Source organism: Chiloscyllium plagiosum, unplaced genomic scaffold (assembly GCF_037043375.1).
Source record: "Chiloscyllium plagiosum isolate Xiang-an unplaced genomic scaffold, Cpla_swu_hap1 HiC_scaffold_3, whole genome shotgun sequence".
In the NCBI taxonomy this organism is placed as follows: domain Eukaryota; kingdom Metazoa; phylum Chordata; class Chondrichthyes; order Orectolobiformes; family Hemiscylliidae; genus Chiloscyllium; species Chiloscyllium plagiosum.
The window spans coordinates 154,416,977-154,438,682 of NW_028270141.1; the positions used below are offsets into that span (position 1 = coordinate 154,416,977).

The window sequence follows — 21,706 nt, forward strand, 5'->3', positions numbered from 1 at the left end:
CAAGGATGTTGCCAGGGTTGGAGGATCTGAGCTATAGGGAGACGCTGAACAGGCTAGGACTGTTTTCCCTGGAGTGTCGGAGGCTGAGGGGTGACCTTATAGAGGTTTACAAAATTACGAGGGGCATGGATAGGATAAATAGACAAAGTATTTTCTCTGGGATCTGGGAGTTCAGCACTAGAGGGCATAGGTTTAGGGTGACAGGGGAAAGATATAAAAGAGACCTAAGGGGCAACTTTTTCATGCAAAAGGTGGTACATGTATGGACATGGTGGAGGCTGGTACAATTGTAACATTTAAGAGGCATATGGATGCGTTTATGAATAGGAAGGGTTTGGACGGATATGGACCGAGTGCTGGCAAGTGGGACTAGATTGGGTTGGGATATCTGGTCGGCGTGGACAGGACGGATCGAAGGGTCTGTTTCCATGCTGTACATCTCTATTACTCTATGACTCTATTGTAATTCATATGCAGATTTTCTAAAAATATATCACATATTACAGTTCCAGAATATTCAACACAGTTCAATTTTGACACTACAATATCTGACACTCAGAGGTGCCAGGAGAAAGTGAGGACTGCAGATGCTGGAGATCAGAGCTTAAAAATGTGTTGCTGGAAAAGCGCAGCAAGTCAGGCAGCATCAAAGGAGCAGGAGAATCGACGTTTCGGGCATAAGCCCTTCTTCAGGAATGAGGAGGGTGTGCCAAGTGGGCTGAGATAAAAGGTAGGGAGGAGGGACTTGGGGGAGGGGCGTTGGGAATACGATAGGTGGAAGGAGGTTAAGGTGAGGGTGACAGACCGGAGAGGGGGTGGGGGCGGAGAGGTCGGGAAGAAGATTGCAGGTCAAGAAGGCGGTGCTGAGTCTGAAGGTTGGGACTGAAAAACGGTGGGGGGAGGGGAAATGAGAAAGCTGGAGAAATCTGCATTCATCCCTTGTGGTTGGAGGGTTCCTAGGCGGAAGATGAAGCGCTCTTCCTCCAGGCGTCGTGTTGCCATGGTCTGGCGATGGAGGAGGCCAAGGACCTGCATGTCCTTGACGGAGTGGGAGTGGGAGTTAAAGTGCTCAGCCACGGGGCGGTTTGGTTGGTTGGTGCGGGTGTCCCAGAGGTGTTCTCTGAAACGTTTCGCAAGTGGGCGGCCTGTCTCCCCAATGTACAGGAGGCCACATCGGGTGCAGCGGATGCAGTAAATGATGTGTGTGGAGGTGCAGGTGAATTTCTGATGGATATGGAAGGATCCCTTGGGGCCTTGGAGGGAAGTAAGGGGGGAGGTGTGGGCGCACGTTTTGCATTTCTTGAGGTTGCAGAGGAAGGTGCCGGGAGCGGAGGTTGGGTTGGTGGGGGGTGTGGATCTGACGAGGGAGTCGCGGAGGGAGTGGTCTTTCCGGAATGCTGATAGGGGTGGGGAGGGAAATATATCCTTGGTGGTGGGGTCTGTTTGGAGGTGGCGGAAATGACGAAGGATGATACGATATATCTGGAGGTTGGTGGGGTGGTAGGTGAGGACCAGTGGGGTTCTGTCCTGGTGGCGATTGGAGGGGCGGGGTTCAAGGGCGGAGGAACGGGAAGTGGAGGAGATGCGGTGGAGAGCATCGTCAACCATGTCTGAGGGGAAATTACGGTCTTTGAAGAAGGAGGCCATCTGGGTTGTTCGGTATTGGAGCTGGTCCTCCTGGGAGCAAATGCAGTGAAGGCGAAGAAATTGGGAATATGGGATGACATTTTTACAGGGGGCAGTGTGGGAGGAGGTGTAATCTCGGTAGCTGTGGGACTCAGAGGTGCCTCCAATTAGAAGTGACATTTATATATTATACATTTACATATTGTGTCAAACTCTAGGTGGATGAATTACATCGAAGTCTCTTGAGAAACATTAGACTAGACTTAAGAGTCAGTACACATTCCTATTTAGCTACCTAGACCTTAGCATTGAACTTAGAACTTGGAAAATTGATTAGTTCCTTTATATCCCGTTGGGCAGAACTTTTCTCGTGATATCAGTTACTACTTTCAGAAACTACGTGAATTTTACAACATAAAATGCCCAGTCTGTGAGTGTGCAAATTCAATCCTGAATTTCTAAATGGAATCAGATAATTATCTGAATTGAAATATGGCAAAAAATGCAGAGGTACACAAAACCATGGGTGAGAGGAGGATAAATAATGAGTTTCGTGGAGTTTCTCAACCTGGAAACAATGATTCAATGGCTTCCTTAACAGTAATTATTCTATGATTAAATAAGATAGCTCCTGAAATCACACTTGTATCAATTAGCCAAAATACTCACATTCAGAGCAGCCTCTGCAGCTTCTAATGCTGGCTTTGCTGCGATTAATTTGCCCTCTGCAATATTTTTGTCTGCTTCAATTTCTTCCACAATTTTTTGGGCCTTATTTTTCACGATCAGGACTTCATTCTTAACTAGCTCTGCTGCTTGTGCACTAATTGTCACCTCCCCAAGTACCTGCAAAATAGTATCGTGAACAAATGCAAGATACTAAAAGCAAAGAATGGCGGGTGCCAGAAATCTGAAATAAAACTGAAAAGTTTGGAATTACTTATCATTTGTGATGAAATACTGTGGCATCATTTGTGGAGAGAAAAATAGCCTTAATATTATAAATCACGGACCTTCTAAATCTATCTTATTATCGCCATCACACTTGAGTGCAATAAATCTATTTATTTATCCAAGTCATTGATATGGACTGTGAATGGTTAAGGTCCTGGAATTGATTTGTGTGGTATTCCACAATTTAAAAACCTGAAAATGAGCCACTTATCCTGTTCCTCTGTTTCCTGTTATTTATTCAGTACTCTATTCTTGCTAAATAAAAGCCATTTCATTATGTGGCATTGTCATTGAACATCTTTTGGAAATCAAAAACACTGGATGCTCTTTAATAACATCTTCATTGTGCTCAAAGAAATTTCTGATAAATGAGTTTCCTTTCAGAAAAGCAAATGGACTCTGCTTATATTTTTTATCTAAATGTCTGCTACGATCATCTAAGTCAGCAGTTCCTCAATAACAGAAGCAATGTTAACAGAAGCAACAATAGAAATAACCTCATTTTTGTTTTTATGCGTCTTTCCTTTCTTTAATTTTATTGTCACACTTCTTCAAAGGTTGCTGATAAATTGCACACCAATGACAGCAATTACAAAAAAATCAGATCTGGAAATACTTCTGGAAATATTTAAGCAGAAAACACATTAAAAATGTACAATGTCAATGCAGCCAATTATTTGCCTCAATTTGTAAAAATATTTTAATTTGGATTTCGGGACTCCATTTTGCCAGAGCGGCGAGGAGAGAAGGAGAGGTGAAGCGAGGGCTGCCGGGAAGGGTGAGTTTTCCCGCATTAAAAAGGACTTACCTCAGGAGTCGGGCCTCCATTTGCCGAGAGGTGCGAGGGAGGAGCGAAGGACTTCTGGGAAGTCATATATCTGTGTGGTTGCGTTACCCGAAACACTACTCGGGTAGTGTCTCCCACCCATCCTCCTCCTCTAACCAAAAAAAAAGGACCTGTGTGCCACATTGGTAAGGTAACGAGTTTTTTTTTATTCCTTACTTTTTCATCAGTCTCTTTGGGAATTTAGAATCGTGGGAATGGAGGTTAGGGTAGTTGAATGTTCCTCCTGCAGAAGTGGGAGGTAAGGGTCACCACTAGTGTACCAGCTGACTACATCTGCAGGAAGTGCACCCAACTCCAGCTCCTCGAAAACCACGTTAGGGAACTGGAGATGGAGCTGGATGAACTTCAGATCATTCGGGAGGCAGAGGGGGTTATTGAGAGGAGTTACAGGGATGTAGTCAGTCCTCAGGTACAAGAAAAAGGCAGATGGGTTACAGTCAGGGGATGGAAAGGGCACCGGCAGGCAGTGCAGGGATCCCCTGTGGCCATTCCCCCCAACAATTAGTATACCATTTTGGATACTGTTGGAGGGGACGACTTACCAGGGGAAAGCAGTGGGGTACAGGGCTCTGGCACAGAGTCTGTCCCTGCTGCTCAGAAGGGAAGGGGGAAGAGGAGCAGAGCAGTAGTCATTGGGGACTCCATAGTTAGAGGCACAGATAGGAGGTTCTGTGGGGTCGAGAGAGACTCGCGGTTTGTGTGTTGCCTCCCAGGTGCCAGGGTTCGTGATGTCTCTGATCGTGTTTTTGGGATCCTTAAGGGGGAGGGGGAGCAGCCCCAAGTCATGGTCCACATAGGTACCAACGACATAGATAGGAAGAGAGATGGGGATTTAAGGCAGAAATTCAGGGAGCTAGGATGGAAGCTTAGAGCTAGGACGAACAGAGTTGTTGTCTCTGGTTTGTTGCCCGTGCCACGTGCTAGTGAGGCGAGAAATATGGAGAGGGAGGAGTTGAACACATGGCTACAGGGATGGTGAAGGAGGGAGGGTTTAGATTCCTGGATAATCGGGGCTCTTTCTGGGCTAGGTGGGACCTCTACAAGCAGGATGGTCTTCATCTGAACCAGAGGGGTACCAATATCCTGGAGGGGATATTCGCTAAGGCTATTGGGGTGGGTTTAAACTAATCCAGCAGTGGGATGGGAACCAAAATTGTAGTTCGAGTATAGAGAAGGTTGAGAGTAGGGAGGTCCAAAATCAAGTTTCAGGGATGCAAGATGGCACCGGCAAGCAAGAAGTTGGTTTGAAGTGTGTCTACTTCAACACCAGGAACATCTGAAATAAGTTGGATGAACTTGCAGCATGGATTGGTACCTGGGACTTCAATGTTGTGGCCATTTCGGAGACATGGTTAGAACAGGGACAGGAATGGTTGTTGCAGGTTCCAGGATTTAGATGTTTCAGTAAGAACAGAGAAGATGGTAAAAGAGGGGGAGGTTGGTAAAGGACAGTATTACAGTTGCAGATAGGATGTTTGGGAACTCGTCAACTGAGGTAGTATGGGCTGAAGTTAGAAACAGGAAAGGAGAGGTCACCCTGTTGGGAGTTTTCTATAGGCCTCTGAATAGTTCCAGAGATGTAGAGGAAAGGATAGCAAAGATGATTCTCGCTTTGGTCAGGGTAACCGGAATGCAAAGTACTGGGTAATGGTAAGATTAATGGTAGTGTAGATGAGCAGAGAGATCTCGGTGTCCAGGTACACAGATCCTTGAAAGTTGCCACCCAGGTTGACAGGGTTGTTAAGAAGGAATACAGTGTTTTAGCTTTTATTAATAGAGGGATCGAGTTCCGGAACCATGAAGTTATGCTACAGCTGCACTTGGAGTATTATGTACAGTTCTGGTCACCGCATTATAAGAAGGATGTGAAAGCTTTGGAAAGGGTGCAGAGGAGATTTACTAGGATGTTGCCTGGTACGGAGGGAAGGTCTTACGAGGAAAGGCTGAGGGACTTGAGGTTGTTTTCGTTAAAGAGAAGAAGATTGAGAAGTGACTTAATACAGACACATAAGATAATCAGAGGATTAGATAGGGTGGTCAGGGAGAGCCTTTTTCCAAGAATGGTGACGGCCAGCATGAGGGGGCATAGCTTTAAATTGAGGGGAGATAGATATAGGACAGATGTCAAAGGTAGTTTCTTTACTCAGAGAGTAGTAAGGGTATGGAATGCTTTGCCTGCAATGGTAGTAGATTCGCCAAATTTAAGTGCATTTAAGTCGTCATTGGACAGGCATATGGACGTACATGGAATAGTGTAGGTTAGATGGGCTTCAGATTGGTATGACAGGTCGGCGAAACATCAAGGGCTGAAGGGCCTGTACAGTGCTGTAATGTTCTATGTTCTATGTTATTGTGCCTTATTTTTAAAAAAACAGAATTTCAGGATTATGCTTATCATTGTCCAAGTTTGATTGGCTGAAATTTATTTACTAAATATGAAATGGTCAGAAAGTGACAAGAGAGGCACATGAAATTACAAATTAGTTTTGCCAGTTGAGAATGGAAATGGTATATCCAGGGAATTCTTGACATGGGCTATTTTTAGTGAAGTTAATAATAAACAGCATGCAGTTTCTGGCTGAAAGACAAGGTATTTCACAATAAACAGAGAGCAGATATTGCCTGATGGATCAATATAGGGCAGTTTCTGACACCAGGACAGGATATTTCACACCAAAGAGAGAGCACTTTCAGACTGAAGGACAGGGTACTTCACAGCACTCAGAGAACATTTTCTGACTGATGGACAGGGTATTTCACTAACAGAGGGAAGCTTCTGACAGAAGGACTAGGTACATAGACAATAAAACCATAAGATACACAGCAAGTTCAAGAGGTCAACAGATCAATGGCCGTAGGCTGAGACAGAGGAGAGTGATGATGTGCTTCAGTCAGAACCTGGAGTTCAATTCCATGAAATAGAGTTCATTTATGATCATAATCAATATTTGGGTAAAATATTTGTAGTATTTTTAGTGAACTTTCTTTAATAAATAACAATTGGTATATCCCATTGTTAGAACCGCCATAGGTTATTAGTATGCAGAGTGAACCCAATGGATTAGGAAAATTGGGAATAAAAGCCTATAGCTTGGACATCAATCAGTTTGGGTATTAGGCTCTATTCAGTCGAGGCCTTTGGCTTTAGTCTGTCTGGGGTTTGGGCTCCAGTGAGCTCAGGACTTAGGTTCCAGTCTGTCTGAGGTTTGGGCTCTAGTCAGTCTAGGCCTTGGGCTCCAGTCAGACTAGGCTTTAGGCTCCAGTCAGTCTGGGGTTTGAGCTCCAGTCAGTCTAGGTGTTGGGGTCCAATCAGACTAGGGTTTGGGATCCAGTCAGTCTAGGTCTTGGGCTCCAGGCAGTCTGGTATTTGGGCTTCAGTCAGTCTGGTGTTTCGTCTCGAGTCAGTCCAGGCCTTGTGCTGCAGTCAGCCTGGGGTCTGGGCTCCAGTCAGTCTGGGGTTTGGGCTCCAGTCGGTCTGTGTTTTGGCTCCAGTCAGTCAAGGGTTTTGGCTGCAGTCAGTCTGGTGTTTGGGCTCCAGTCAGTCTATGTTTTGGCTGCAGTCAGTCTGAGGTTTGGCCTCCAATCAGTCTAGGCCTTGGGCTCCAGTCTGTCTGGGTTTTGGGCTTCAGTCAGTGTGGGTCACGGACTTCATCTTCTTGACGTGCGGTCTACAGTCTATCTGGGTCGTGAACAGCAATCAGTCTGGTCATGGAATGTAATCTGTGTAGAGTGTGGACGGCAGTCAGTCTGGGTACTGTCGTGTATCTGAGATCTGGTCTGCACTCAGCAGTGTGGACTGCAGTCTATCTGAGGTCTGGTCTGCACTCTGTCTGGAGTGTGGATTGCAGTCTGTCTGGGGTCTGGTCTGCGCTCTATCTAGAGTGTGGACTGCAGTCTATCTGGGGTCTGGTCTGCACTCTATCTGGAGTGTGGACTGAAGTCTATCTGGGGTCTGGTCTGCACTCTATCTGGAGTGTGGACTGCAGTCTATCTGGGGTCTTGTCTGCACTCTATCTGGTGTGTGGACAGCAGATTATCTGAGGTCTGGTCTGCGCTCTATCTGGAGTGTGGACTGCAGTCTATCTGGGGTCTGGCCTGCACTCTATCTGGAGTGTGAACTGCAGTCTATCTGAGGTCTGGTCTGCACTCTATCTGGTGTGTGGACAGCAGACTATCTGGGATCTGGTCTGCACTCTGTCTGGAGTGTGGACTGCAGTCTGTCTGGGGTCTGGCCTGCACTCTATCTGGAGTGTGGACTGCAGTCTATCTGGGGTCGGGTCTGCACTCTATCTGGAGGGTGGACTGCACCTCTATCTGGGGTCTGCTCTGCACTCTATCTGCAGTGTGGACTGCAGTCTATCTGGGGTCGGGTCTGCACTCTATCTGGAGTGTGGACTGCAGTCTATTTGGGGTCTGGTCTGCACTCTATCTGGAGTGTGGACTGCAGTCTATCTGGGGTCTGGTCTGCACTCTATCTGGAGTGTGAACTGCAGTCTATCTGAGGTCTGGTCTGCGCTCTATCTGGAGTGTGGACTGCAGTCTATCTGGGGTCAGGTCTGCGCTCTATCTGGAGTGTGGACTGCAATCTATCTGAGGTCCGGTCTGCAATCTGTCTGGTGTGTGAACTGCAGTCTATCTGGGGTCAGGTCTGCGCTCTATCTGGAGTGTGGACTGCAGTCTATCTGGGGTCTGGTCTGCACTCTACCTGTTTGAGAACTGCAGTCTATCTGGGATCTGGTCTGCACTCTGTCTGGAGTGTGAACTGCAGTCTATCTGGGGTCAGGTCTGCACTCTATCTGGAGTGTGAACTGCAGTCTATCTGAGGTCTGGTCTGCACTCTGTCTGGAGTGTGGACTGCAGTCGATCTGAGGTGTGGTCTGCAATCAGTCTAGAGTGTGAACTGCAGTTTATCTCACGTCTGGTCTGCACTCTGTCTGGAGTGTGGATTGCAGTCTATCTGAGGTCTGGTCTGCACTCTATCTAGAGTATGGACTGCACTCTGTCTGGAGTGTGAACTGCATATATCTGGGGTCTGGTCTGCACTCTATCTGGAGTATGGACTGCAGTCTATCTGGGGTCTGGTCTGCACTCTATCTGGAGTGTGGACTGAAGTCTATCTGAGGTCTGGTCTGCACTCTATCTGGAGTGTGGACTGCAGTCTATCTGAGGACTGGTATGCGATCTGTCTGGAGTGTGGACTGCAGTCTGTCTGTGGTCTGGTCTGCACTCTGTCTGCTGTGTGGACTGCAGTCTGTCTGGGGTCTGGTCTGCACTCTATCTGGAGGGTGGACTGCAGTCTATCTGGGGTCCGGTCTGCACTCTGTCTGGAGTGTGGACTGTAGTCTAACTGAGGTCTGGTCTGCACTCTATTTGGAGTATGAACTGTAGTCTATCTGGGGTCTGGTCTGCAATCAGTCTAGAGTGTGAACTGCAATCTATCTGCCTGCTGGTCTGCACTCTGTCTGGAGAGTGGACTGCAATCTATCTGGGGTCAGGTCTGCGCTCTGTCTGGAGTGTGGACTGCAGTCTATCTGGTGTCTGGTCTGCACTCTATCTGGAGGGTGGACTGCAGTCTATCTGGGGTCCGGTCTGCACTCTGTCTGGAGTGTGGACTGTAGTCTAACTGAGGTCTGGTCTGCACTCTATTTGGAGTATGAACTGTAGTCTATCTGGGGTCTGGTCTGCAATCAGTCTAGAGTGTGAACTGCAATCTATCTGCCTGCTGGTCTGCACTCTGTCTGGAGAGTGGACTGCAATCTATCTGGGGTCAGGTCTGCGCTCTGTCTGGAGTGTGGACTGCAGTCTATCTGTGGTCAGGTCTGCGCTCTATCTGAAGTGTGGACTGCAGTCTTTCTGAGGTCTGGTCTGCACTCTGTCTGGAGTGTGGACTGCAGTCTATCTGGGGTCAGGTCTGCGCTCTATCTGGAGTGTGGATTGCAGTCTATCTGGGGTCAGGTCTGAGCTCTATCTGGAATGTGGACTGCAATCTATCTGAGGTCCGGTGTGCAATCTGTCTGGTGTGTGAACTGCAGTCTATCTGGGGTCAGGTCTGCGCTCTATCTGGAGTGTGGACTGTAGTCTATCTGGGGTCTGGTCTGCGCTCTATCTGGAGTGTGGACTGCAGTCTATCTGAGGTCTGGTCTGCACTCTATCTGGAGTGTGGACTGCAGTCTATCTGGGGTCTGGTCTGCACTCTATCTGGAGTGTGGACTGCAGTCTATCTGGGGTCCGGTCTGCACTTTGTCTGGAGTGTGGACTGTAGTCTATCTGAGATCTGGTCTGCACTCTATCTGGAGTATGGACTGTAGTCTATCTGGGGTCAGGTCTGCAATCAGTCTAGAGTGTGAACTGCAGTCTATCTGCGGTCTGGTCTGCACTCTGTCTGGAGTGTGGACTGCAGTCTATCTGGGGTCAGGTATGCACTCTATCTGGAGAGTGGACTGCAGACTATCTGGAGTCTGGTCTGCACTGTGGAGTGTGGACTGCAGCCTACCTGAGGTCTGGTCTGCATTCTGTCTGGAGGGTGGTCTGCAGTTTATCAGAGGTCTGGTCTGCGCTCTGTCTGAAGTGTGAACTGCAGTGTATCTGAGGTCTGGTCTGCACTCTATCTGAAGTATGGACTGCAGTCAATCTGGGGTCTGGTCTGCGCTCTATCTGTAGTGTGGACTGCTGTCTATCTGGGGTCTGGTCTGCACTCTATCTGGAATGTGCACTGCAGTCGATCGGGGGGCAGGTCTGCACTCTAATTGGTGTGTTGACTGCAGTCTATCTGAGGTCTAGTCTGCAATCAGTCTAGAGTGTGAACTGCAGTCTATCTGAGGTCTAGTCTGCACTCTATCTGGAGTGTGGACTGCAGTCTATCTGGGGTCAGGTCTGCACTCTATCCGGAATGTGGACTGCAGTCTATCTGAGGTCTCGTCTGCACTCTGTCTGGAGTGTGAACTGCAGTCTATCTGAGGTCTGGTCTGCACTCTATCTGGAGTGTGGACTGCACTCTGTCTGGAGTGTGAACTGCATATATCTGAGGTCTGGTCTGCACTCTATCTGGAGTATGGACTGCAGTCTATCTGGGGTCAGGTCTGCGCTCTATCTGGAGTGTGGACTGCAGTCTATCTGAGGTCTGGTCTGCACTCTATCTGGAGTGTGGACTGCAGTCTATCTGAGGACTGGTATGCGATCTGTCTGGAGTGTGGACTGCATCTATCTGAGGTCTCGTCTGCAATCAGTCTGGAGTGTGGACTGCAGTCTATCTGAGGACTGGTATGCGATCTGTTTGGAGTATGAACTGCAGTCTATCTGAGGTCAGGTCTGCACTCTATCTCGAGTGTGAACTGCAGTCTATTTGTGGTCTGGTCTGCACTCTATCTCGAGTGTGAACAGCAGTCTATCTAAGGTCTGATCTGCACTCTGTCAGGAATGGGAACTGCAGTCTATCTGAGGTCTGGTCTGCGCTCTGTCTGGAGTGTGAACTGCAGTCTATCTGAGGTCTGGTCTGCGCTCTGTCTGGAGTGTGGACTGTTACCACAGGCAACAGAACTACAATCGTATTCCAGTCCAGCCGATTCTGAGCAGTACTGTCCACAGGAAGATGGTCCCCATTCTTTGCCATACAGCCAGGAATCTAACCTCTGGCAAGGCATCGCTTAGTCTTGGGGCCACCTTTCATTTCCTTTTTTTTCTTATTTATGATTTCTGTCATTGCGACTTATAAAACCTTTCACTGTATTTTTTTTTGTCAAAATACACATGACAATAAATTGCTATTCTATTCAGTAAACTTATGTCCTCTCTGAACATCTCTGAGGAAGCAACTCTCGCAGGCACCAATGATGCTTTCGGCTTGCACTGAGTGAATGGTGCCGGTGTGACCTTTAAATGCAGTACCGAAACTTTCAACCCTGGAATATCTGGTTGGGAGCCCAAATTTCTGACCTGAACCACTCCATGTGATTCAAGATTTAACATATGCATGTGAAATGAGCTGGAAAGTGCTGAGGCACATGACAAAACTTACTCTGGTCAGTGAAGGTTACAACTTATAAGATATCCAATGTCATTTATTCCTGCCAAATTGGAAGATCCTAGTCTATATCTTTATTATATCGGTATTTTATGAAACATGAATTTAATTCTCGTTTTATTTTCTTAAAACTCTGATATTCCCTTTTTTTAGCTTCACCAATGGTTTGACTGGAATCAGTTTCCTCCAGTTGATATTACAAGTTGTTTTAAGTGATCGTTATTTTAAAAGTGATTTCTATACAAACCTTATCAGCATTACGGGAAGCCACTGCTAGTTCCTTTTCTTTTCCTGCTAGTTCTTTTGCGAGAAGCGCTACTGATTCAGTTGCCTCCATGAGCTTGGAAAGACCTGCAATCATGTGTTCAATCTGGTTAAAGTCAAATCCTCCTCACAAGTTTTCTTATTTTTTTGACTTACTAGAATTAAGGCTTGTAATGGAAATGTTTTCATAGAACTGCAGAATTGTTATGGTGGAGCAGAGGGACATTCAGCCTATAGTGCCTGCACTAACTCTTCAAGTGAGCAATATTACCTCCTGCCAATCTCCTACTTTTTCCCCATCCCCTTGTGCATTATTTCTACCAAACTAACCATCCAATGCCCGCTTGAATGCCTTCATTGAACCTGACTCCATAAATTTCCCAGAAGTACATTCCATACCATAACTAATCACTGAGTGCAAAACATTTTTCTCACATTACCCTTGCTTTTGCACATCACTTTAAATCTATGCCCATGTTCTTGTTGTTTCTATGAGTAGGAATATATTTTCCCTACCTTCTCTGTCGTGCACCCTCATGGTTTTGAAAACCTCTGTTAAATCTCCTCTCAGCCTTTTTACCTTCAAGGTGAACAGTGCCAACTTCTTCAATTTAATGTATATTAAAACGTTTCTCATTCTGGAATCATTTTAGTAATTGCTTCTGCACTGTCTCCAATGCATTTACATCTTTCCTATGATGTGGCAACTATACACAATATTCCAGCTGAGGTCCAATAAGTGTCTTATCCACGTTCAACATCACTTCCATGCCCTTGTACTCTATGTCCCCATTATAACAAAGCTGAGGATAAGATATACTTTATTAACTGCTCTCTCCAATTGTCTTGCCATCTTCAATTATCTGTGCACATATATACCTCAGGTCTCTTTGTTCCTGCACCACTTTCGAATTGTGCCCCTATTTTATATTGTTTTTCAATGTTCTAGTGATCAAAGTGCATCACCTCACAATACTCTGCACTGACCCTCATCTGCTGCATTCCACCCACACACCATGTCCTTTTGGAGTTCCACACTATCCTCTGCACAGTTCACAATTCATCCAAGTCTCATGTCATCTGCAAACTTTGAAACTGTCCCCTGGACACCAAGATCTAGATCATTAATGTATATCAAGAAAAGCAAACATCCCAAAAACAAAAACACAAGAACATCACTACAAACTTTCCTCCAGCCTGAAAAATATCCATTAAGTTTTACTGTTATTTTATCAGTCAGCCAACTTTGAGATTGCTATTGCCCTTTTCATGCCATGATCTATAATGTTCCTCTTAAGTCTTCTATGTGACACTGTAACAAACCTTTTTTTGGAAATCGATATATACCACATCAACAGTTTAAAAGATGCTGTCCAAGGAACCTTGATGAATTTTTGCAGTCCATCTTGCACATGGTTCAATTTGCTGCTACTGGACATCAACGATAGATAGACTGAATGCTTTTGGATGTTGTGACAATCAAGCAGGCTGCATTAGCTTGGATGGCATCAAAGTTCTTGAGTGTTGTTGGAACTGCGCTGTTTCAGGAAAGTGAGGCATACTTCATCACACTCCGACTTGCCACTTGTAGATGTTAAACTTGCTTTGGGGAGGCAGGAGGTGAGTTACTTGCTGCAGATTCCTTCATCTCCACTTGGACCATGCAGTGGTCACTCCTACTAATGCAGTCACTCACTGATACATCTATAGCATCCCTGGGTATGTTATGACCCACCATTAGGAGAGCCCAACAGAGGCAGTGGAAAAGTGTTTTAGAGTCAAGAGGGAATATCCCATTGACTCCAGACTTCCGAAACCCAGACAGTATCAGGTTGAACATGAACAAAAACTAATTTTACTGTTCAACACCTACCTCTCTGCCTCCTAGCAGATGTAATGGTACTCCTCCATGTTAGGAGAAAGTGAGGACTCCTCCATGTTGAACCCCACTTAGCGGAAATACTGAGTGTGGGACTTAAATGTCAGTCAGAGTGGCTCGGAAGCACCACTACTGACTGAACTGGCTGAGATCTAAAGGACATTGCTGCTAGACTGGGTCTGTGTAAGTGATGAAAGAACTGAAAAAAACAAGGGAATGCACATGCGACTTTATCCTCACCAATCTATCTGTTGCAGATGCACCCATCCATGACAGTATCAGTTGCAGTGTCCAATACACAATCCTTGCAGAAACAATACCCTTTCTTCACAGTGAGGATACCTTCTATTGCATTCTATAGCACTACTGCTGTGCTAAATGGGACAGATTTTGAACAAATCTAGTAACTCAAAACTGGGAATCTGTGAGTTACTGTGGGTCAATAGCGGCAGCAGAAGTATATTCAACCACAGTCTGTAACCTCATGGCCCAGCAAATCTGTCGCTCTACCACTACACCAGGCCAGGTTCAATGAAGACTGCAAAGAGCAACAGCAGGCTGTCAGCTTAGTGAAGTGACAACACAGTGCTACTTGCATGCTAAGTGAGATAAGCAATTAAACAACTCACAAGAGGACAGGTGTGCACAAGTACAGTAAATATGTGCTGAACAAATTAAGTATTACAGATTTCTACACTTTAAGAAGCCCCATCATAGCTTTCTTAAGCAAACTAAATGCATTCTTGCGAGCATTCCAGAACAAATTAGCAAACTGTACACATCGTGGTGGAGATATTTCTTTCCAACTGAGATGACACAGATCTGACACATACTAATTTGTAACAAAAAGAGAAATTGCTGAAAAAACTTCACAGATCTGGAAGCATTTATAGAGAGAAAGCAGAGTTAATATTTTGAGTCCAGTGACGCTTCTTCAGACCTGTCCTGACGAAGGGTAACTGGACTCAAAATGTTAATTCTTCTTTCTCTCCACAGATGCTGCCAGATCTGCTAAGTCTTTTCCAGCAATTTCTCTTTTTGTTTTAGGTCTTCAGCTCTGCAGTTCTTTGTTTTATATTAATTACAAATTTGTCCCTGAGTATGTACTTACCCATTTGCATGTGCTCTGCTAGATCATTGATGTTTGCATGTTTCTCTTTGTAGATAGTTTTGTAGCTGTTTATAAAGGCAAGATAGGATTTGGGAGTTATATGCGTTCTTCGCCGATATCTGAAAAGAAATCACAAAAATAGCATTTATTATATTGTTATTTACAATATATCTCAGAAATAATGAAACATTTGTGTCCTTACAAATGTATCTGACATCTGTATTGGACTCATAGTGTCATACAACACAGAAACAGGCCCTTTGGCTCACCATGTCTATGCCAACCAAACTACACTAATCCTGCACATGATCCTGGTACTTTGAGCACTCATCCCAGATGTTTCCTAAACGTTGCAATATTACTTTCCTCCACCACCCTCTCAGGCAGTATTTTCCATACATCTCCCATCCTTTGGGTGAAAACATTTTTCCTTAGATCTCCTCTAAAGTACTTGTTCTTCATTATGTCCTCTGGTCTTAATTATATGGGTGAGTGCCGAACCAGAGGACACAGCTTAAAAATACGGGGTAGACCATTTAGGACAGAGATGAAGAGAAACTCCTTCACCCAGAGAGTGGTGGCTGTGTGGAATGCTCTGCCCCAGAGGGCAGTGGAGGCCCAGTCTCTGGATTCATTTAAGAAAGAGTTGGATAGAGCGCTCAAGGATAGTGGAATTAAGGGTTAGAGAGATAAAGCAGGAACATGTTACTGATTAAGGATGATCAGCCATGATCATATTGAATGGTGGTGCAGGCTCGAAGGGCAGAATGGTCTACTCCTGCATCTATTGTCTATTCTCATTACCTACTCTGTCTGCACCTCTCATAATTTTGTATATCTCAGTCAGATCCCCTCCTTCATTTTGAAAACAACAAATGGTGGAGATCACAGCAGTTCAGACAGCATCCATGGAGAGACAGCAAACTCATGTTTCAAATATAGATGACTCTTCTGAAGTGTGGAGGGGGCAGCATTTATGCTATTGTTTGGTAGGGGGATGGGTGTGTGTAGAGTGGTGGGGGAGAAAGGATGTTGAGAATTCAGATTAAGTGATCAGATTGTGAGAATAGCAGAGTAGTTGTGTGTCTAACTGCCAAACTGGAAAGAACAGACTCCCACTGGGTGGGGAAGGGGAGGACATGATAACAAGCTGAAAGAAAGGGAAGAACTGGTTCACAATTTGAAGGTGTTGGTTTCAATATTAGGTCCAGAGGGCCGTAAAGTACCTAGCCTAAGGGTGAGATGTTGTTCTTCCAGTTTGCGCTGTGATTCATTGGAACACTGCAGCCTCACAAACCTTATTGAATTCTTTGAGGATGTGACAAAATACATTGATGAAGGTAGAGCAGTGGATGTGGTGTGCATGGAGTTTAGCAAGGCATTTGATAAGGTTCCCCATGGCCGGCTCATTCAGAGGAGGGGGGTGGGACTTCAGAAAGTGAGGAGGCATGGGATACAGGGAAATCTTGCTGTCTAGATACAGAATTGGGTGGCCCCTCCTCTGAGATGATGAGGTTATGCATGGTCTGGGAGATGATGGTTTTGTGAGGGGGGTGTGAGGTCATGGTCGAGGGGGCGGAAGAACGAGGTGTCGTCGAGTTGGTGCCTGGCTTCAGCGATGTAGAGGTCAGTGCGCCAAGCTACCACTGTGACCCCTTTGTCCACTGGTTTGATGGTGAGGATGGGGTCAGAGCAGAGGGAATGAAGAGCTGTGCGTTGTGAGGGTAAGAGGTTAGAGTGGGGGAGGGAGTGTGGACGGGTTGAGGCAGTTAATGTCTCGGTGGCAGTTGGAAATAAAGAGGGTGGGTAATAGACCGGCACGGGGTGTCCAGGTTGGATGGGGTGTGGTGGAGGCAGGCAAAGGGGTATTCGGAGGGTGGGTGGGAGTCTTGATGGAAAAAATAAGCTCAGAGGCGGAGACCGCAGAAGAAGTGTTCAGCGTCATGACGTGAATTGAAATTGTTAATGCATGGACAGAGGGGGATGAAGGTAAGGCCTTTGCTGAAGACTGATTGTCTGTCCTCAGTGAGGGGGAGGTCTGGGGGGCAGTGAAAACTCAGCAGAGCTGTGAGCTAGGACCTGCTATAGGGCTGGAGCTGGGAGTGGATGTGGAGACTGTAACTGGAGTGGGTGCAGTTTGCGGAAGTGGTGTTTCCCCTCGAGGTTCTGGGGGGTGGGGTCCGGTGGAGGGAGAGAGATTGCCATGCTGTGCCGAGAGATCGCCATGCTGCACCAAGAGGTCACTATATTGGGACAAGAGATCGCCATGCTGGGCCAAGAGATCACTGTGTTGGGCCGAGAGGCCACCATGCTGGGCTGAGAGGTTGTCATGTTGGGCCCTGAGTTTGCCATACTGGGCCAAGAGATCATTATGTTGGGCCAAAAGTCCGCTATGCTGGGCTGAGGGGTTGCCATGTTGGGCCATGAGTTTGCCATACTGGGCCGAGAGATCACTGTGTTGGGCCAAGAGGCTGCCATGCTGGGCTGAGCAGTTGCCATGTTGGGCCATGAGTTTGCAATGCTGGGCTGAGGGATCACTATGTTGGGCCGAGAGGCCGCCATGCTGGGCTGAGAGGTTGCCATGTTGGGTCAAGAGTTTGCCATACTGGGCTGAGAGATCTCTATGTTGGGCCAAGAGGACGTCATGCTGGGCTGAGAGGTTGCCATGTTGGATCAAGAGTTTGCCATGCTGGGCCAAGAGGCCACCATGCTGGTCTGCTGGTCCGAGATCACCATGGCTGGGCTGAAAGGCTGCCATGCGGTGCTCAGAGGCTGCCATGCTGGTCCGAGAAATCGTCACATTGGGCTGACAGATTGTCATGCTGGGCTGAGAGGCTGCCATGATGGACCAAGAGGCTGCCACGATGGGTTGAGAAGCTGCCATGCTGGGCCAAGAGATCGCCATGCTGGACTGAGAAGCCACCATGCTGGGCGGAGAGATCACCACGCTGGGCCGAGAGGCTGCCATGCAGAGCTAAGAGGTAGCCGTCCTGGGTTGAGAGGCCACCTCTTGGGTCTGTTCTGAGGTGCAAGTTGTAAAGCTGAGAGCTTTGAGGCAGCCAGGTCGGAGGCCATAGGGTTGGAGGCCAGAGGCTCTGAGGTCAGATGCTCAGAAGCCTGGAGGTTGGAGGCCAAAAGATCCTAAGATGGGAGATCAAAGGCCACAGGATTGAAGGCAGGGAGGTTCGAAGTCGGGAGGTTGGAGGCTTGGAAATCCAAGGCTGGGAAGCTGGAGGCCAGAAATTCATAGGCTGGGAGGTCCAAGACTGGGTTTTCAGAGGCCGGGAGTTCCAAGGCTGGGAAGTCAGAGGCCGGGATGCCAGAGGCCGGGATGTCGGAGGCCAGGCGGTTGGACAACAGAAGGTCAGAGCCTTGGAATTCCTCAGCTGGGAGATCAGAGGTCGGAAGGTCAAAGGCTGGGAATTCCTAGGCCAGAAGAATGGAGGCCGGGAGGCCGGAAGGCCAGAGGCTGGGAGGTCGGAGGCTAGGAGGTTGGAGGACGCAAGTTCGGAGGCCGAAGTTCCGAGGCTGGCTTTGTTGGAACACAGCAACAGGCCCAGAATGGAAATGTTAGTGTAAGAGTAAAGAGGTTTATTGCAATGGCAAGTAAATAGAAGGTCAGGGTCATTCCTACAAATAGAGTGGTGGTGTTTCACAAGGTTGTTAAAGTATATTAACAACCCAAAGGTTGTTAATATACTTTAAACAAAAGGACATAAAAAGTTACTGCAAAAGAAAAATAGTGAATTATATTACATTATATAAGAACCATTTGAAACAAGATCATTATTAATACCAGAAAGATATGTACAACCACTTTTCTCCCAGCAATAATCTTACAGACATTTTAACCTCAAGGTAACTTCACTCATATCTCCATGTGAAAGCTTCTTGCTCAGCTTGCACACCTGTAATTGATTTCCTTTTCACTAAAGTGCTGTGCATTCACTCGATGCTATTTTCTTCAATTGATGTCTTTTTCTGATGTCTTTAAACAATTTGCTAACTCAGCTCTTTATTACTACACATCATGAGTTTTTTAAACTCATGTCTTTGACAGCCTTGTAGGTTGGCTTCCGCTCTGACACTTTCTCAGCTTTCTACTTCTGGAGATTTTCTATACAACTCAGGGTTTCTCTTCCGACCCTTCTCTACCTGTTGTGTAGACTGCTATTATAGTGAGACTGTTGGTCTGGAACCCATCTCTCTGAGTGAACCTGCTTTTCTCTCTTTGGTTTGTAAAACTCAAAACAGCAAAACCCTTAGCAATTACCTCCAATGTGGAGGCCTGATGAAGCCACGATATTCTGATTTCTTGGAAATGCTCTCTGTCCAAAATTACTTTCTGAACTTTAAAAAAAAGTGTTGGACCTTTACAGATTCTAAAACTTTATCTATTTTGTCCTCTACTTTACAGCTTAATTTTCAAAATAATAATAATGGTGAGTCATCAGTGGCATGGTGTAAAGACAACAATCTCTCCATCAATGTCAGCAAAATGAAGGAGCTGGTTATTGGCTTCAGGAAGCAGTGTGCCTGTATCAATGGTGCTGAGGGGGAGATGGACAAGATCTTCTAGTTCCTGGAAGTGATGATCACCAACAATCTATGGTCCACCACACTGATGCAACAGTCAAGAAAGCACAACAATGCCTCTAATTCCTCAGAGGCTAAGGAAATTTGCATGTCCACAAAGACTCTTACTAACTTTTATAGATGCATCATAGAAAGGATCCTGTCTGGATGGATCAGCGTGGTTTGGCAACTGTGCTTCCCAAGGCTGCAGGAAACTACAGAAAATCACAAAACCAGCCTTCCTGTTGCTTGTATAGCACACAAAACAGTACATGTGACAACAATCAATCAATCAATTAATAAATCAATTATTCTCATCACAAATCCTTCAGAAACTCTGGTGAGGTCTAAACTTGTGGTCCCTAAGCAACTGGTCTTCAGGCTTTGAATTACTGAGTCTCCAACATGGCCAGATATTATCAGAACCAAAAACAGAAAGTTGCTGGAAGAGCTCAGCAGGTCTGGCAGCATCTATGAAGAGAAATCAGAGTTAATGTTATAGGTTGAGTGGCCCTTCCTCAGAACTGGTCCTACTAGAGCCCGTGAATAAGACTGTTTATCCTGCCATCCTGCCAGATTATCTGTTTCACTTGTATATATTAGTGTGTGACAAGTATGAATGAGTTTCACAGTTTCTTCCAGTGCTATAAAATGCTGCTGTCTGTTAGCTAATATCACCAAGACCAGGGGGTTGTGGGACAACTAGGGCTGCAATTGCATTATGGCATAAGAGCACAGGGATGACTCAAAAGTCGTGTTGAAGGTCAGTCACTGGAATTGTTTAAAGTGTTAAGGCTTTACGTACAGCATCTGAATAGAAATCTTTCAGCTGGAGTGCTGTGTGCGAGCTCCGTTTACATGATGTAAAGGGCTTTACAAAGCAAAGTACTCCAGTGCTTATATCATCTTCTTCATCGATTTCTAAGATATACCAAAATGTAATGAGAAACATTTCATGGTTACCTTCATTGTCAATAACTTGTGTTTGTCAAAGATTGTAATAATATATTTGTCAACCCCTGTAATTGTTCATGTTTTGCTAAAAGGGAAATAGTTAAATTAATCTTATTGTGTAGCCTTTGTATCAAGAAATATCATTGAAAAATTAACTGTCCTGAATTAGAACATACCTCTGAAAATAGTCCTCACATGTTTGATAAACCCTGTCATGAAACAGACCCATTGTTGCTACAAGCTGGGTTTTGACCTCGGCTGAGCAGGCGATGTAAAAACCAGAAAGGAAATAGTTTGAGACAGCCACCAATGCCTCTCTGGGCCAGCGACTGAACCAATCCATTGTGCAACCAGAGATCAGACCGGGGAACTTCAGTGCACGTGATCGAAACTTTTCACCAACCTAACACCAAAACATAAAGAGTTGTTGGCTTAGAAATCAACAAACAAAACTCAACACATTGTGCAATAAAATATTCACCCTTCAGAAGCAAAGATAAAAATAAATGTACCCATATCTTGAACGACAATTTCATTAATAATTCTGATAAAATGCAATTTACTTGAATTGTGTAAGCACCACTATCAGCAGGTTCTGAATTCCCTGCTTCCATGATATTGTGCTTTTGCTTTAATGGTACTTTGCCTCAATTCATTAATGCTAGTAATCTAATCTAATTCATTAATGCTTGAAGAAAATAGATCAGATTTGTGTTAATTAGATCACACCAGAATGCTAGGGGTACATTGGATAATCCTTGAAGGTGAGTGAATAGTCCATGTTTGCTCCTCAAATTACAGGGAACATGCAAAATTTGTTCTGCTATTTTCAAAGATAGCTGCATGTAACGAAGAGTCCCCCATGGTTAATGGTTAGCGAAAGGTCTGATATCATAATTGCGAAGAACTATTAAAAGGAAATTTGTATCTCAGAAATGCAAAATGTTTCATGCAATGGCAGCAAGTGAGAAACCTTTTTTACTGCTCGAGGAATATAAGACGTGAAAACATCATTGAAAAATTGGGAGCTGGCCTTACAGAAGTGAAATTATGAGCCACTTTTATATACAAAAGACTGTAGATATTTGAATTTTTTTCTGAAAATGTTAGTTTATATCAATTTAATTGCTCATGATAAGTTGGAGATTTCTGTTAACCTGGTATAGTAAAGGGAGATTGGACATAAGCATGTGTATGAAGATAGATGACAGATCAGTCATGGGGGAGAATTGTAAAGTTTGCTGCTGTGGATTTTTAGGTGAGGAGGCCATAAAATTCTGAGGCTAACCTTCCACCATCCACTCACCTGTCTCTGAGCTGGTAATGATTTTACAGGAAATGGACAAGGCTGAGAACATCCCTCCTTCCCTCCCTCCGTAAGCTCGATTGAAATCCTTAAATGGCCAAATAGTGGTCACGTAAGGACAACTTCCTGTCTGGGCACAGTTCTTCTGAGATGGGTAAGCCATGAGAAGC

General features: G+C 45.6%; 1 protein-coding gene across 1 annotated transcript in view; it reads right to left on the reverse strand.

Annotated features, from left to right (window-relative positions):
- The window catches only part of LOC122540182 (dynein axonemal heavy chain 8-like), a 1,370,012-nt gene that overhangs the window by 247,011 nt on the left and 1,101,295 nt on the right, over positions 1-21,706 (reverse strand). Inside the window, exons 65-68 of the mRNA XM_087976825.1 lie at positions 20,407-20,633; positions 14,702-14,820; positions 11,695-11,798; positions 2,296-2,472 (exon numbers count right to left, since the gene is read on the reverse strand). Of these exons, the coding sequence (XP_087832951.1) occupies positions 2,296-2,472; positions 11,695-11,798; positions 14,702-14,820; positions 20,407-20,633 (627 nt within the window). The remainder of the gene's footprint in view (positions 1-2,295; positions 2,473-11,694; positions 11,799-14,701; positions 14,821-20,406; positions 20,634-21,706) is intronic.